At 39.7% G+C, this 17607-nt stretch overlaps 2 protein-coding genes across 2 annotated transcripts in view; one reads left to right on the top strand and one right to left on the bottom strand.

Annotated features, from left to right (window-relative positions):
* The window catches only part of itih6 (inter-alpha-trypsin inhibitor heavy chain family member 6), a 15148-nt gene extending 11753 nt beyond the window's left edge, over positions 1-3395 (top strand). The window contains exon 17 of the mRNA XM_075475326.1: positions 1709-3395. Coding sequence (XP_075331441.1) covers positions 1709-1977 — 269 coding nt within the window. The 3' untranslated portion in view covers positions 1978-3395. The remainder of the gene's footprint in view (positions 1-1708) is intronic.
* Positions 2635-17607, bottom strand: gdi1 (GDP dissociation inhibitor 1). The gene is made up of 11 exons (XM_075475325.1): positions 17322-17607; positions 16184-16291; positions 15914-16013; positions 15594-15728; positions 15280-15478; positions 14428-14559; positions 14208-14307; positions 13884-14055; positions 5941-6085; positions 5788-5842; positions 2635-5427 (listed from the first exon to the last, which is right to left on the bottom strand). The coding sequence occupies exons 1-11, from the start codon at positions 17364-17366 to the stop codon at positions 5275-5277; spliced, it is 1344 nt and encodes a 447-aa protein (XP_075331440.1). The 5' UTR covers positions 17367-17607; the 3' UTR covers positions 2635-5274.

The following is a 17607-nucleotide window of genomic DNA, read 5'->3' as shown; positions in this document are numbered from 1 at the left end:
CACATACTTCAAATCAAAATCAATACAAATCAATACAGAGCATGTAGTGTCAGTTTTTGTTACAAAGGGTTATCATAATGAGAGTCTATTTCTGCATCATTATCTGACATGTCTGATTCATTTTGGTAAGTGGTGTAACCTAACTAGGGAGTTTTGTTTCCTAAACCTAACCAGGAAATTGTGAGGCCAAGACCTCAGCAAATAGTTTTGTTGCTTAACCCATTGGCGCCTAAAGCACCTGCAAAAAAAGCTGCTCAATGCCTAAGCCAGTTTTTAGAAAAGGTCCCCAATGCCTGAGGTTTTTTTTTAACTAAAAACAATTAATTGAAAACACTTAAGAACAATTCAATAGTCTCAGCCTCTGAAACACATAAAGACATGAAATAAGTTGCATTTTAAAGGTTAAATTCTCTGCTTTTATTCCGTCATGTTCATTCAGCATTAACACCAACACATTTTCATTAAAAAAAAATGAAAAAGATGAGTCAATACACACACAAACACACACATGATTCAGGATAATACCCAATGCTGCTATTTATTATACTACTATTACTATACTATAACTAATCGTCATTACTATTATTATCATCATTATTATTAGTAGTATTAGTAGTAAATGTAGGCACCACTTCAGCTACATTTCTGGCCATGATAGAGACGTCATTGCAAAATTATAATATCAGCAATAATAATGAATGATAAAAAGAAACTGCAATATATCTTGCATTGTGCAGTTATACTGTATACTTCAGTGACACGACTTCTAAAACATCATAGTTATACTGCAGTAATTCGCACCGGGCTCTCTCTTTTTTTTTTTACATAAGGGCAACGCCACTCAAATAAGAATGAGAAGTCGTCAGAATGAAGCGCAAGAATAAATAATTACCTCCAGATCATGTCAAAACGATCTCGTGCCATCACTCGGGCGACATTTGTCTGATACAGCCACTTGCTCTGCCTCCAGTAATCCCGGCGAGTTAGTAGTTTGATTATTCCAAAAGTTAGGCAGATACCGATGAAAGATTTCATCTCCTGCTTTGACACGGGGCTCCACTTCGAGTTGGGTGGTGTGTGGCCGCGCGCCTGATCCGCATATAAGTTTGTCTGTGTCACCAACATATCCCAAACTTCATCAGTGAAAATATGCGAAAACACATCTAAAGGACTTGCATCTTCAGATATTGGCACCTTCAGCCCCGGTGTACGAGTAAACTTTTGTTGACGTCGGGGGCGAAATCCAGCGGACTGCCAGTCTACTTGAAAGCCAAAAAAATCCTCGTCCTCGTCCTCATCCTCTCCAAACAAATACCAATCATTGTGCATTACATGCGCCTTGAAAATAATGATAAATGAACAATGTTGCGCTACGCAACAACCGGCGTTAGGGACCATGTTGCGCAACGCAACAACCGGCGTTAGGCACAATGTTGCGCTACGCAACATCCGGCGTCAATGGGTTAAGAACCGAATAGCAAGTGAACTGGTGAGTGAAACTGAAAGTAAATTGAACATGAAAAGGTAGCAGAGAAAAAAGGGAGGAAAGTTACTCTCATAAACTGCTCTTGAACTTGAAGGTTTCATCATGATTATTAACTGACAACTGAGTTTGTTGAGGGGTTGTCTATACATATATCAATCTGAGCGTTTGAGTAGATGTGGTTAGCTGCATTGCATTGAACCGATGTTCTTTACTTGCCTGCAGGCCAGTTTCAGCATGCCGACGTAAATGTAACATTGAAGAATGATCATCTGGATGGAGGTGCTCACCCAGCTAACAAGGAGAGGATTGTAGCAAGGGGCATCCTGATGTGGGGATCAGAGCAGATGCCAGTAACCTTGCAGGAAAAGATGCTGAAAGACACATTGAAAAAACGCCACCATGGCAAATGTTGGGTGGTGCCAAAGGCAGAGATTGAGAGACTGCTGGGTCATTCCTATGAGAGTTATGTTGTGAATCATGTGGAACTTTAGCTGAGTTTGCTCCACCATGTCTCTCCTCTGCACAGCTCATGTCACAGCAGTTATAATGGCATGATTATTAAAGCATGAAGCTCAACTGACACTAGGCAATAATGTCCTGTTGCCACAATCACTGGCTGAGAATCAATGAGAGGCGCTGTAGGTGATATGTTATAAAAAGCAGGAGAGAGTGCGGTAGGTTAGAGGCTGCAGTGAAAAAGAAAATGGATATAAAGGAATTATGAAGATGTACAGTTCCTGAATTGTAGGACTGAGTGGTGCCTCTATGCCCTTTCTATTGCTGACTGGATCAGGCCTCTGTGTTCTACATCTATTACAGAGACACAATGTAAACCTGGTCGCATGGCAACTACATAATGTCCATTTGTGCCGTCTGTAGCACTTTGCACTTGCTCCAAAATGTCCTTTACACAAATCCTCTTCGCAAGTTATTTATCAGATTAGTCTCATGTTCCATTCCAAATAGTTAAAACATTAGTTAAAACCATTATCTTCTCTTTCAGAACAATTTGTGATAATTAAAAATCATATAATTCTGTAAGTTGTAAGTTTTAGTACAAGTGTATGTAATATTATGTCTGTCTGCATAGATAATCCTCCTGTAAAGCGATACTCATCTTCAAAAAGAGACAAATCCAAGTTGAGGTCTTTCCAGGTTTGCCATGTGCTTTTTATTTTTCTATAATTTCATTCATAGTTTAATTAATTGTATTTGTTACACAAGACATTAGGCGCTGTTCACATACTAGTGATCAAACAAAGACAAACTGTTTTCTACTTCTCAGCCTGAACTGTTTTGTCAGTCTCAAGGGACACTGTCCATAGTGGTTCCAAAGGCCATATTGGATGATAATTAAAACAGTACAACCACATGTGAGGCTTTTTTCCCTCAATAAATAAAAAGGAAGAGTACAATATCAGATTTTGTGGGAGAATGAGGGGAAAAGAGCCTCAAATATATCTATGTATAAGGTTTTCCAGTTTTTATCAGATTATATGTTTCCAGAATGAAGACCACACACAATGTCAAATGATGCACAATGTGAAATTGTTGTGAATACAAGGCTATGTGTGTTGAATTTGATTTTAGATGTATGATGACTGTTGCTGCTTTCCTTCCATCAAAACCTGTTTCTTAGGAAAGCTAATATAACATTAAATAATGGAATGATCACAGAGTAAACATAACACGGCCGAGCAAGTAACAAACAAAAAATTCAGGTGTGGATCAACTTTTAAAATCTATTTCATTATTAGCATAGCATATAACCATTTGACGTAAACCTTCACACAATACGTCAGCGAAGTTCAAATAAATAGATCATCATGATAAGACACATCAGCACCCCAAACACACAGTAAATTTGTTTAGAGTTGTTAAGGAATTGGTCATGATGGATAAAGTAAAATGGAACTGCTTTTAAACATCTTGCCTGTTTGTTTTCTTTATTTGTAACAAGCTAAGCCACAAATCAATTGAGAAAATCAACTGCAAGTGTGCACTGCAGAAATACAAGGAAAGGTCTCCACTCAGGTATACAAGAACACCCCTAATGTAGTGGAAAACAATACCTTCTACAGTATTAAGTTAGCTTTGCACACACTACAGGAGTGAACTTTTAATATTGTCAGCAAGCTTTGCCAATAACAGAAACACCATTTTTGGCACAAGACTTACCTGTAACTGTCTGTTAATTAAAACAAAGCATTCAATTTTCCAAAAGGGTCAAAACGTTTGAAGTAGACCACACATTAAGGCTATGACCACACAAAAAAATAAAACTAGTTTATTCTAAAGGGACATCACAAGTGACTGTGGCTTCATACTTTTGCTATGCTACAAAGTCTTAAAATAATGGGAGCATCAAATTTCTTCCTTCTATTTAGTCCCAAGAGTGATAACTTATGTTAACAACACAAACAATCTGGTGCTTTCACTGTGAGCTGAAATTTCAGTCTTCATCCTCATAAGTCAAAAGTGACGCTTTTCACAAGTCAAACCCACAGCATTGACTACATACATTTCTTTCCCCACGTCACACTTGATCTCAGTGTATTATTCTTCCCTCATTTCAAATCTTCCAAAGCCCTTCATAGAATGCCTTACCTAACAATGTACAAATCCTCTCCATGGCTCTCTTGCTCCTGACATTCCCTTTTTTATTTTCAACTTGAAGACCACAGTTTCTATGTAAACTTCATAACTTCAGCCAGTAAGGTGTGCACACTTTAAACACAAATAAAACTTGTGAAATGTTTTTCCACAAAAGATGTTTTATAAAAAAAAGAAATGTTAGAGTAAACTATTCAATTCAAATTTGACATAACACAACAGAGATAAAGAAAAAGAACTGGAGTTTTCTTTTTTTTTTTGTTGGAATGGGGGTGACAGTTAATAGCCACTTGTTAACTTGCCTGCTAGCACAGGGAACACAACAGCATTGCAGTGAGCACTATCAGTTTAAAGAACAGCCCATTTATATGTCACTTTTCATCACATTTTTTGCCCAACCAACAGATTTTGCCAAAAGGAGCGGCGTCTATTGAAATAATGCAGGTAAAAGACCAAGCAAGAGAAAAGTGAAAGCAGGGTTGACAGGAGTGGTGTGTGGAACGGTCCAGCCTTCAGACCGCAGTGTCTTTGAGTCTATGTACAATATTACCATGTGTAAAAGATGCACGCACGTCACCAGTGGATTCTACGCAAAGCCAAAACAGATATCATGTCAGATCTTACAGTTCGGACCTCTCATTGCCATCAGCCTTCCATTCACCCAACGTCTGATATGAGGAGAAAGACATTACAGAAAAAAAAATGCTCTGAAAATCTACAACAAGTAATAAATTCACCTCTAATGATGATGGTTAAGACATGATTATACTGTAAATTCTACAATGGAATGAAAGACCTTATCAACCCTGCTTTTCAGTGACATAGGAATGGAATGCGAGTCTTTGAAAAGCGTGTTTGCTTGAGTTTGTGAGCATCTATGTGTTTGAATGTGTGTGTTGAGAGAGAGAGAGAGAGAGAGAGAGAGAGAGAGAGAGAGAGAGAGAGAGAGAGAGAGAGAGAGAGAGAGAGAGAGAGAGAGAGAGAGAGAGAGAGAGAGAGAGAGAGAGAGAGAGAGAGAGAGAGAGAGACCATCGCACTCACACTACTCCCACCCATCCATTTGTTTTTAAAGCACTGTAAGGGCAGCCCCGGCAGTCTACTACAGGATCTCTCAGCCATTTGTCGTCCCCACTTCCTTTTCTGGCCCCACCCTCTCTCAGAAGCCCCTCTACCCCTCACTGCTCATCCTCCCCAAAAACATCGTTCTGTTTGCGTTTCATGTTCTCAAAGTCAAAGTCGGTCCCAGTCATGCGTTTGTAGATGTCCTTGATATCGTTGCAAGTGGTCTCAAAGTGAGTTGTGGCATCGTAGGAACTTGAGGCAAAGACCTGGGAAGGATAAAGTTGCAAGACTAAGAATCTACAACAATACTTGCAAATGTGAGAAGGTGCAGTGGTGCGCTAAATTAAATGCGGTTACTCTGTTATGTTGGCTAAAAAATAAAATAAAATAAAATAAAATAATGAGAAATGATCCTTTTTGGAAATATATTACCTATATTGAAATCTCATCAAATAATCACTATCCTATTGACGGAAAGTCTGTAAAACACATCCTATAATGACCATTAATGTCTATGCAAAACGTCACAACAAGATACTTCAGTCTGGACAAAAGTGGTGGACCAAGCTGCTGATATTGCTATACTAGCTATGAAAAGCATGTAATTTGGATAAGAAATGTCTTACCTGGCTCTCAGTTCCATCATCTGTGGGCTCATAAAGGTCACTGATAGCCACAAACCTATCATAAAAAAATAAAATAAGAATTTTTAAAGTTCTGTTTAACACAAAACAATAAATAATGTCAAAGAAATGAGTAAAGGTAAACACTGCACTGACTTTTGGTCGATAGGCTCCAGCAATTCTAGGGCGGGCTCTATCTCAGTCTCAGGTTCACTGGTTTCCACTGTGGTGCTAACAATGGCAATGTACTTCCCCTGGGCTGCCACGTTGTGAGCGTAAGAGATCATGCACACATAAATGTCTGGAGAATTGACAAAAAGGTCAGAGAGAAAAAAAGTTAATTAACACGTTTCGGCCACTTAAAGCAACAGAAACAAACTGTAAACATCAGCTAGGTTTATCAGTTTATACCTTCACTTGAGGTGTTGTTTTGCCTGTTTTGAAGGAGACTTGATGTTAACAACTTTTCAAATCACATCTGACCTGACATCGGATTAAAACTGATGTAACTCATCAGTTATTTCCAGCCTGGGCCAGCAAATAATATACTCATGTGACTGACCAGCATCCCCCCAGCTATAAATATAATATCCCAGTTATTACCAGAGATAAAAGTAATTTCTGAAAACATGCTCTCTTTATTTACCCCTTAAGACAACTACTTCTTTGACAAATTATTACCACTAGCAATGTAGCCTATACCACCACTCTCTGGTGACACAAGGCAACCTATTTTTTTGCTTTAAACCAGTCAATGGGAACGTATCAGATTCCCATTTCTTCATTGCAGCTTTTCGAAAAATAACCTTTGATTTGCTGTTTACGAATGAATACCTAATAATAAAAATAATAATAATTTCAAAGGTGTTGTGTGTATAGCCACCTGGTGCATCTTTTATTTTGAATCTCTTTTGCAACATTTTTGTCCCCACACTTTCTGAGGGAAACATTTTTTTGTCTTAGGCTGCTGAATGATTTTCAGTGTTCTCAGTTCCTATCTTTTTCTATCTTCCTTTTCTTTCCGCGCCAAATGATTTTCAACCAATGGATATTAAAGGGATATTTTGGGGTTTTGAAATTAACTTTTGTGAGGTTCCACAAATCAAATCAAACCTTGCAAATTTCACAGTGGTTTAAGCAAATGCTAGATTTTGGATATTTCCAAAGTCACTTTAGCATAGGACAAAAACCCCAACTTGTTCTGTGTAGTGTAAATGAGTTCATGTTGTGTCTCAGTTGTGCAAACCCCAAAACAGCAGACTGTGTTTATGTTTATGCATTTGGCAGACGCTTTTATCCAAAGCAACTTACACTCATATCCCAGGTAGGCAGGTAGCGTTTAGGGGGTCTTGCCTAAGGACTGCTACTGGAGGGGGTACCTTTCATGCAGGGGTGTCAGGATTTGAACCCAGATCACCCACATGAAAGGTGGCAATCTTACCACTACTATCCAGTCCCCCTGTGATGCTAAATGGACATTCTGTGGTTTAGAAAATGTAGTAAACTACTGTCTGATGCAAAGAACATAGCTCTTGCTTGAACTGCTGAGGAATTTTTGAAGTTGTGATTTACAAAGTGAAAAATGTTGCTCTTCTGAGCAACCTTTTAGCTTACACAGAAATGTTAGCGAGATATTTCTGGCCTAAAGCCAGAGTTTTCAATGGTTAAAGGAGCCATGGCATGAAATTTTCCCTTTTTTTAAAAATATTTTTTGGGGCTTTTTATGCCTTTAATGATAGGACAGTTGGAGAGAGACAGGAAGCAGGGGGCAGAGAGAGGGGGAGGACATGCAGCAAAGGGCCGTCCGGGGCGGGACTCGAACCGGGGCCAGCTGCAGCGAGGACTGTAGCCTCTGTACATGGGGCGGCTGCTTAACCCACTACGCCACCGACCGCCCCTGAAATTTTCACTTTTTAAGGTTGTTTAACATTAATATGAGTTCCCCTAGCCTGCCTGCGGTCCCCCAGTGGCTAAAAATGACAATGGACCTAAACCATGCACTGGAAATTATTCTCCGCCTTTGGTAATGTGACCATGCAGGTGGCCTGATCGGGAAAGCTGCCTCATGTGACGTAGCGCCTCATGTGACGTCGAGGTTATTTCCCCCAAGAGCCCATATATGGCTATGCCAAAACTGCCTTGCCCCCCCACAGCTCTTTGGCCAGCTCATTGCTCTGTACATGGATGTACAATGGATGTAAAAAAATCTGTTTAGAGCTCCTGCATCAGAACCTCTAAAGAGCCAGTGGACACATTTTGTTTTTTCTTGGAAAGTGACGACAGAACCGAAGAGATTTGTGTATGTGTGCGCCAAACATTTCACCGACGAATGTTTCCAGAACTTGGGCCAATACCGAGCTGGCCTTGCCGAACGTCTGAAAATTAATCCTGGATCAGTACCAACTCTCTTTGGCCCAACTACAGACCTCGGACAAGTAAGTCATTTAACGCTCTATAATTGTGTTGCTTTCCTGTATGTACAGTATAGCTTGTTACAGTGTTGTTTTTGACAACCATCTTAGATTGAGTCTTAGTCTTAGTCTTTTGGACTAAAATGCTTATTAGTTTTAGTCACATTTTAGTCACTTCTATATGTGATAGTTTTAGTCCAGTTTTAGTCGACGAAAACTCAAAAGGGTTTTAGTCTAATTTTAGTCGACGAAAAGTCAAAAAGGTTTTAGTCTAGTTTAAAGGGGAACTCCGGGGCATTTGAAGCGCATTTCCATTGCTAGAGGTTGTCAAATACTGATAGTAGGACACAGACAGGTGCAAATCTGCGCTCCCTGTGTGGAGATAGCGCTGTTCGCTCAGCCTGTCATGCGAGGCTAATACGTGATGGCTAAGGGGCAAGCGCTAACCCTTCCACGTAAAACAACAACTTGCACACTGCAGAAACGTCACACCACTTTATAAATCATCCGACAATAAAGTCACAAGCCTTACCATCAAAACCATATGCATGGTTCTCACATTACTGGCATGGGGACGTTACAAGACAACTTTATAAACAGCATGTAACTCACCGGTTAGTTGTACGCTCGCGCATGTGAAAGCCCAAAAGAGTCAATGGACGATAATCACATATACAAAACAATTATCTTCTCTAGAAAAACTGCGTTCAAGTATTTAAAACATTACAACAATACATGCCCAGTAATATTGTTGTAGGTCCTGGTTAGGGCTGCACAACGTCACTTGTGGCTTTTAGGCTAAAGCTAGCAGACTCTACGTATAACAGTAACTCGACCTGCTTAACATATCAAGTTACGCGCTGACAGAACGTACACACAAAGAGATAACCACACCGTCACTGAATGTAAACATGGCTAAACATGCTGCTAAAGTAACACACACATAATGAATTGACGTTAGCGTAACAAAAGCTAACTTTAGCCTGAAGTTAGCAGCCCATTTGCGCCAGGAGTATGTGGAAAACGTACTAATGTATTAGCTTACTATGAAATTTATCGATTATGTTAACAGCATTTGTAACTTACCTTCGAAAAAATATCCCAGTGGCGAGCCTTAAGGTGCCGCAGCAGATACTTTTTAGGTTTTAATTGACACACACAATAAGCAGAAATGTCATGCATTTTAAAGGAACATTCCACCAGTGGAGACATGAATATGTATTGAAAGTGGGCCATATATGTAGTAGAATAGTAGCATAAATTTTTTAATTTGGTGCCTTCTTGACCGAGAAAAGGCAGAAAATGACTTTTTTGTGCTTGTGGATTAAAGACAACAATCCCCATAGTGCATTGCAATGCTCAAGATCCGCAGGCCACTCCCCCGAGAGTGTACGAGCTCCACCCGACTCTACGCTACCTGGAAATCATGTCACTGCCTTACCCGTTTGCACTTCCATCGAGCACCTTACTGTATACTCAATCACAGGGTCAATACCTCTTTTTTTAATAGTGTGGATAATGTTGTTTGTGTGTCTTTATGTTCATGACAATTCTTATTTTGTGAATTAAAAGACAAAATGTCACTCTTTCTCTCCTGTCTGCCTTCAACAAAGTTTAGAATAGCATCATAAACTTGGAAGGAGATAACTGATTTGCAACAAACTTATAATGCAATGTATACTTGTAATGCTTCATAATTTATAGTAATTATAGGTAGGCTATGATCACAATTCTGTCGTTTTGTCATCTGAGGTAACAGTAGCTGGGTAGTTCCAGTTCTGAAATGTTGGTCGTTCAATAACTCGAATACACTTGGAGCAACATTACTAAGAAAGAACCACAACAACGTACATTTTAACAATTTAATTAAATAACTATACAAACAATACAACTGTTGAATGAATATAAAACAAGGAAACTATAGCTTCTCCTGAGCTTCTTGGTGCCCGCAGTACTGGCCGTCTGGAGCTGGGTAGTTCTGGCGGATAGCCTGCACGACACGACGCCCTCTGCCCAATCTCTCTCCTTGCAGGACCCACTCAAGAAAGTGCCGGTAGGCTGTTAGACGAAATTGTCTAGACAAAACATTGATCACAAAGTGAGTGATGGCATTTGAGCCTAGCGTGCCACAGTAGCTTGCATAACTGCAAGCTATTTGTGCAATGAACATGCCACGTTAGCGTGTTAGCAAGAGTACTCCTTGACATAGTAACAAAGAAAACAAACTTACTTTACAGAAAGACGTCCATTTGGCCCTGTAGGCTTTGGCTGTCGTTTCCAGTTGACTTTAGGTATTCTAAAGTAGGTCTCCAGGACGCCACCAATTCGCCCCAGCTCGATATCTTCTTCAAAATCCCTGTCCAGTCCTCCGTGTTAGCTGCAGCTCTCTCTCTCTCTATTTCGTTTTTTTTTATTGGCGGTTGGCAAACAACTTAAAGCAGCATTACCGCCACCAACTGGTAAGGAGTATGGATCTCATGACAATTATATATACCTATATCTATATATATATATATAGATATATATATATATATATATAGATATATATATAGTTAGCTGCAGCTCTCTGCCAGTCTAATGCACTGGCACTGATCTGTGATAGGTCTGTTAGCGCATTAGATCCAACCCCCCTATGGGCGGTGTTGAAGGGTGGGAACTAGCGCTTGTAGTCTCAACAGAAATCCACCCCTCTTACACTTCCTCCTACAATGACGCAAAATGACGATTTTTGCGTCATTGTAGGAGGAAGTGTGAAGAGGTGAATACGGATTTCTCCCGTCTCAGGGGGAAATGAGAGGGTGTTGCATGACCATTCAAAAGTATGACTGGGTTTCTAACAATGCAAAGCCTAATGCAAATGGGTGGAGTGTCCCTTTAAACGTCTGACAGATCTCCCACTAACATTTTCGTCCATTCTCGTCAACGAAAACTCACACACGTCTCGTCATGTTTTCGTAATCAGAGAGCTATGTTTATCAAAAAAAGTGGCGTCAACGAAATGATTTCGTCATCGTCATCGTTGACGAAAACAACACTGGCTTGTTACCACAAGAAAGTGTTTGTATCGTTAGCTATGCAGCTAATAGCATCAGGTATGCATGTGAGGAATGCAAGGAATATGCGCATTAGTCTGCAAATATGTCCAAATGTTTCAGGCACGCACGCCAATCAGGCTGAATTGATTTGAGAATCATCCCCGGTCAGCTGAATGACAGCCAGTGTAACGCGGCTCTGGTTTAACCTTATTTTGTTTAGAATAAGCCAGTATAGACATGGCAACGTGTGAAATTGCCATTTAGATAGAGTTGAATGTAACGAATAGTTTATAAACGTGACGTTTTGGGGTAGCCTGTAACTTTCGTTTAGACTGATTTAACTTGACACTCGCCAGATGAATGGGCTCCGCCTTGTTCCCCGAACATTCTCAGAAAGTTCAGAGGACATACACGCGGGTCTGGCGATAAATAAAAGTACCCTTAACATGATTCCCTTGGTCAAGTGAAAAATGGTTGATGAAATGTGCAGTTTATGAGCTCTAAATGAATAAAATAGCGTGAGTTTTATTGTGGTAGGATTTTGAAAGCCATAACTCCACTCAGTCCATATCCATATCCAGGTAAAGTGGTAAATAATCCTTTTGGTTTATCCGCAATAAATGAGAGACTGGGAAAGTAGAGGTGGGTGTGGGTGGGTTCATATTAACTCTTGCTGATCTGCACCAGAACAGTTTATATTTGGAGTTTCAGAATTAAGTGATCCACTACTACTAATACAGAAAATGTTCAACCAGTATAATTATGCGTTGTCTGCAAAGTCTTGGAATATTCTTCAGAGCTTTGAACAGCAGAAAAAATTACAAGACCTGTTTATCCTGACTGGATTAGTCAAAAAGTGATTGGTTCATCTCAGGCCCGTAGTGGCTTATCAGGAGGACCGGGACAATTCCCGGTGGGCCACAAGGGGCCGCAAGGGCCGGTGTTCTCTCCTTTTTTTGGGGGGAGGGGTATTCAGTCATGGCAGTGGGTTGATTACGTTGATTACGTGCTGCTACCGCTGTCCCTGGACCGCATCCACTGGCAGCTCTCGATTTTATTTTATTTTTTTGCAGACATAGCGTGACGGAACACATCAGTTCACTCGGTCAGTGTTGTTTGAAAGATGGAATGTAGAAAGATCAAGGGTGGCGTGGAGAAGGCTATAATTAAAAAGAGGAAAGCTCTGGAAAACAGGCGCAGCTAAATATGCAAATATTGGCAACTTTTTCACTAAAACAAGCTTGTGGTTTGTAACGTCAAATGAGGACGATGAAACGGGTAAGGCAATATATTGAATTTTGCCTGCAAACCACCGTTCAAGTTAAATAATTATCAACTCAATGAATTGCTTGACGTTATATAACTTAAATAATAGTATGATGCGACGCCACATAACTGGGAAAATTTGTCTTGTAGCTCCTCAGAGTCAGAAGCAAGATACAAGCAAGCACCAGCCATGAGCCCACAAGTCCAGAGTGGGCAGGTAGGATTGAGTGAATATTATTAGAATTAATATAATTGAAAAGTATGGTGTAGACCTGCTCTATGTGTGCCCTGAGATGCTTGATGATTCAGCACTACATTAATGAAATTGACCTGAATTGATCAGAAGGCTTTGTAAAACAAAAAAAAGGGGGAGATTTGTGCTGAGAACTATGACCATTTTTAAAATGTGATTTAGTGTCAGAAGCAGAGCCAGGAGCCAGTAGTGGTGAGGGGACTACGTGTGTGAACAAGCATTAGTTCCAATACAGTATAACCACTTTCTATGCCCAAACGATAGTAGTGACCCGTTATATTTTTTATCATTAAAAGTAAGATAGTAAAGACACAAAGCCCACAATTGAAAGAGAATAGAATAAAAGTAATATGAAATAAACCAGCATATTTTGACATTGAAAATATCTTAATTGGTTAAGTCAAAATGTGTTATGGTTACAATTACATGATTTTAATAATAGGTTGTGATAAAGTGGGCTGGTCTGAGGCATGAAACTCCAGGGCTGAAAATGAGTCCCACTCCGGCCCTGGTTCATCTAATGCTACTCTAGAATCAACCTACTCGTCCAGTTTTAAACAGTGCTAAGAACATAACCAGGGCTGATAACCACTGTCATGATACCAATTATCTCAAATTGGAGTTGTAAGCCTCTCTGTGTGAAACTCAGCTCTGTATTACTGTTCTTACATAGGATTGGTTGTGATTTTGGAAATTTCTGCTTAATACAAATTTCTGCAAAATCAATACTAAAAGGTTCATTAAAGAGTTCTAAAGAACGGAGAGGAACTGCCGACTTAAATGAACCACTGACCATATAGCAAGAAGAATTATTATTGCTACTCTCAGAGATAAATATCAAAAATGCAATTTTTTCTACATTTAATGAGTACAGATAGCCAGCTATTTTGCATTTAGCCAACTGTGATTTGTGGGGGGAGGGCTAAATTTGTTACATTTCTTCAGAGGACAATAATGCAAAATTATTCGTTTATTGATTTGTCTCCCTGAGAATGAGCCTTTCTGTCTGCAGGGCAGAATAATCAATTCAGCTAAAAGTAAGAAAACTTACTTATTTGCAACTGGTTTTATCGTTTCAGCTCCTATAGACTACTTCCATCACAATCACCATACAAATAACAGGGCACTGCTCACCTGAGTTACGGTTGACCTGATTCTGAGGAATGATGATCTGGCAGGAGTTGGCGTCATTAGTATTTTTGATGGGGTGACTGAGGACGCAGATCACACGGATCACCTGACCCGCCTTACGGACACGATCCGGTATGTAACTGGGATCACATATGAGCTGCTTGCAGCGAGCCACCTTTAACAAGAATGAGACAATGATGTACTGTGCAGGCAGCTTAATAAAGGCCACTTATTTGAGTGAATAAACTCACTGTGTATTCAATTGAAACTTTGCTAAAACACTGTTTAACTTGCATATTCTTGGACAAAAGATCAGCGTGGCCATACCTCACCCTCAGACTTCACTCCAATCACTCTGCCACCCTCCATCACTATCTCATCTACTGGTTTGTTCAGCATATAGGTTCCTCCATAGATTGCACTCAACCTTATACAACATAAGAATAAGACCTGTTAAATCATGAACTGGTTTTAATTTCTATTCAATTTCTATTTCCATTTGAATCACTATATTTCCATCAAATGATCTGTATTGTGATCTAAATACCTGGCAAATCCCTGTGGCAGTTCTCCCAGGCCATACAGGGGGTAAAGGTAGGGGCTCTTTCCATAGCGTGCCAGTGATTCACTGTAGAGTTTGATACGGTTGATCGTCTCCAAACACGGAACGTCAAGATAGCTGAAGGCAGAAATAGCATGAAGGAGTTGGGTTCACTTTGTTCAACATAAATGTTTGTAACAGAAAATGAAGTCAAATAGAAAATGTCAGAAAGTACATTTAAAATGTTAAAATCCACTGCTACATTAAACAAAATAAAGTTATGAAATACTAATGTTTGATATTTGAACTGAGCAAATGTCTTGAGCCACCTCATTTATTTATCTTTTGCTTCCAGGGAGCAGGACTTTTTTGTAATGTTTGAAAGTGGCCTTGAACAATATTCTTCAGGGTTTTAGAAAGTCTTTCAGAAGCATCTTTCACATATTGGTTGTGCCCAATGTACAAAAAAACAAAAACAACAAAAAAAAAAACCTTGCTGTTCGTAGTTGTAATTTTACACATGCACAAAGAATGGAGCAAAAGGCAGAAAAACATCCAAGGAATGTCCTTTAAGAACCCTGGAGAACTATTTCAGGAGACTATTTCAAGAAAGTACAAGAAAGACTGCCTAAGTATGTGCTGTGTCCAGGCTGGTCATACCAAATATTGAATTTCAGTCTTGTTAGAATTGTACAAACTCTGTTTTCGCCATGGTACATTTATGGTTGTATATGCTTAAATAAATTGCTGAAATTACTTTCCTGGAAATATACAAAGAAATGAAGAGTGGTTTAAGACTTTTGCACAGTACAAAATGTGATTTTTTTTTTCCACTTGATGTTGACTACATGCTCTTACTCATCTGTCCTGTAGAGGGCCAGGGCGTGGCCAGTGAAGTCAATGACATCCTGACCGAGGTCAAATTTCTTGTAAACATCTCTCATTGTTGTGGTTTTAGGGTCCACGCCCTCAAAAGTCTTGGGGTCATTCTCATCGAAATTGGCCACAAAGACTAAAAACTTGCGAAATCTTCGCTTCTCGAACATTCCCATCAGATCTGGAATTTCAAAAAAAGGTTCCACATTAAACTATACCCACGATAGCCTAAATCTAAATTCTAGACATTACTCTTGATATCTTAAAATGCAATGAGGCATAACCAGGTGTCTTACTCGAAGCTAGCGCCTCAGTCTCAGTTGACGGCACCTTATAGATCTTTCCTCCTTTGTACACAAAACTTCCCTCCACTACTTTAAAGTCAAGGTATCTTGTCACTTCTGTGTATAGCAGCATCTTCACAAGCTGACCTGCAATCACAGAAATGACCTACAAGTTATCATTTTTGATTAATTTTCTAAAAACACATTCTGCCTGTATAGTATCAACACAAAGACCCATTTAAACAAGTTAACAGTTTCCTCCTTGCACTTCACGTGCTAATTTACATAGAATTGAGAATTATATAATGTCTAGCTTTTAGTCTGATACTCACCATTGGCCATGAGAAACTTGGGGATTAGATCAACGTTCCAGTCTCGTCCTCTGCCCATCGACTCAGGTGGGCTATCTGGGAGATTAAAGCGCTTGTACACCTGTGGGAAAGGACATCAACATAAAATCTATGAGGCTCACACTATCAAATGGAAAAAGTTGTTGGTGAATGAACACTATATAGTAGAAGCAGCTGACACCACTGGAAGTTAAATGAGATATACAGAGGGACATAAATAATATATTGGTATAAATCCCAAGAGTCCTGTACCTCCTCCAGGGGTGTGATGGAGGAACTCTCCCCACCATAGTAGGGGTTCCTGTCCATATGAAGAACCTTTTTTCCATTTACAGACATGATCCCAGACAGAATACATTCCTGCAGGAAACAATCAAACTCAGAAGAGAGCACTCAACTAACAGAAATAATGAGCAGACATCAAATAAAGGTGACTCGGGGCATGGGAAGGACATATCGATTCAGGCAAGAGAGGCACAGATGGACACTGACAAGTCTAACGCAGGAAAGACGACCACATTAGATTTAATGCTTCCTTCACGGGAGTTATGGTATCCACAATGTGATGATTCATTGAGATTAATCACTTTTTAAATATGCACTTCATTAGTTTTATACAGAAATATACTGGGAATGCGAGTTGGCTTTAACAGTAAGCACGAATGACAAACCCATGCGTAAAAGGTTTGTCGCTCGTGCAGGTACACTAGTATTATTATTATTATCATTATTATTATATTAATAATAATAATCTGATGCACCTATAATAAATCAAATAAAAGAACATAAAGAAACAAGTGACAAAGGGTATGTCTGACATCTTTTTTAAAACTACCAAAATATTTGCTTGTGTGGCTCTTAGATTAACATAGATTAATACAATATTTTCACATAAGCCTATCCGGCGCATTTCTGCCGCACTGGGTGTGTTTGGTAGAAGTAATTAGGGCGAGGGTCGTAGCAGTGAACAAACTCGTACACAGGCCTGCTCCGATCAGGATGAGGGCCTATGTAATGCAAAGAGGACCATGACATACTGGGGTTACGCCTAAAAGATGCTACAGGGTGTAACACTACACCAAGTCGACGGTGAGACTGAGAAGTGGGAAAAAACTGGAAGAAAAAAAAAACAAGAAACAAAAATTCAAATAAACCACAACTCCTGGAGAATTATCTCCCTCTTGTGTATAAAGAGAGCTTCAGCTGCAACGTTTTCTCGACATTTCTAAAGCGCATCTTCCATCATTTTTTCTAATGTCACAGCACAACAGATGCAAGAGGCTTTCACTCATACGCTCAGAGAGACGATAGTGGATCTGCCAACTGGATTGTTTTCCACAATCAGTCTGCTCTGTTTTTTGGACAGAGCAAACGCGACTCGACTACTTACTGTGAGTCCAGTGCCCAAAACGATCACATCATATTCCTCATCCATGTTGTATCACCGTCTCTCCCGTATCCTTTTGCCTTGAGAATTGAAGGTTACTTAAGGAAATAATGCAAATGGTCCAAACGCAGGGGGATAGCCTTTCTTAGGCCAACTGCTTTAAAACGGCTCTTCAGAGTAAAATATTATTCATTAATCATCGAGCGTTAATGACCAATGGAATATATCGTCCACACTGTCACCGGCGAGAACGACCAAAGATGGCCCTGATAGTGTAGCACTCTAGAAT

This window comes from Odontesthes bonariensis, chromosome 10 (assembly GCF_027942865.1).
Source record: "Odontesthes bonariensis isolate fOdoBon6 chromosome 10, fOdoBon6.hap1, whole genome shotgun sequence".
In the NCBI taxonomy this organism is placed as follows: domain Eukaryota; kingdom Metazoa; phylum Chordata; class Actinopteri; order Atheriniformes; family Atherinopsidae; genus Odontesthes; species Odontesthes bonariensis.
Note: the sequence above shows the minus strand (reverse complement) of the source record. Positions and strands in the feature narration are given on the sequence as shown.

Bases quoted from the DNA above. Each gene is read 5' to 3' on its own strand.
- gdi1 (XM_075475325.1), bottom strand. From the start codon at position 17,366: ATGGATGAGGAATATGATGTGATCGTTTTGGGCACTGGACTCACA. The intron at 14,560-15,279 runs GTAAGAGCATGT...TTCTGCCTTCAG, and splicing joins GCCCTCTACAGGACAGATGA to CTATCTTGACGTTCCGTGTT. The intron at 14,056-14,207 runs GTATGGCCACGC...TTCTTGTTAAAG, and splicing joins GAGTGAAGTCTGAGGGTGAG to GTGGCTCGCTGCAAGCAGCT.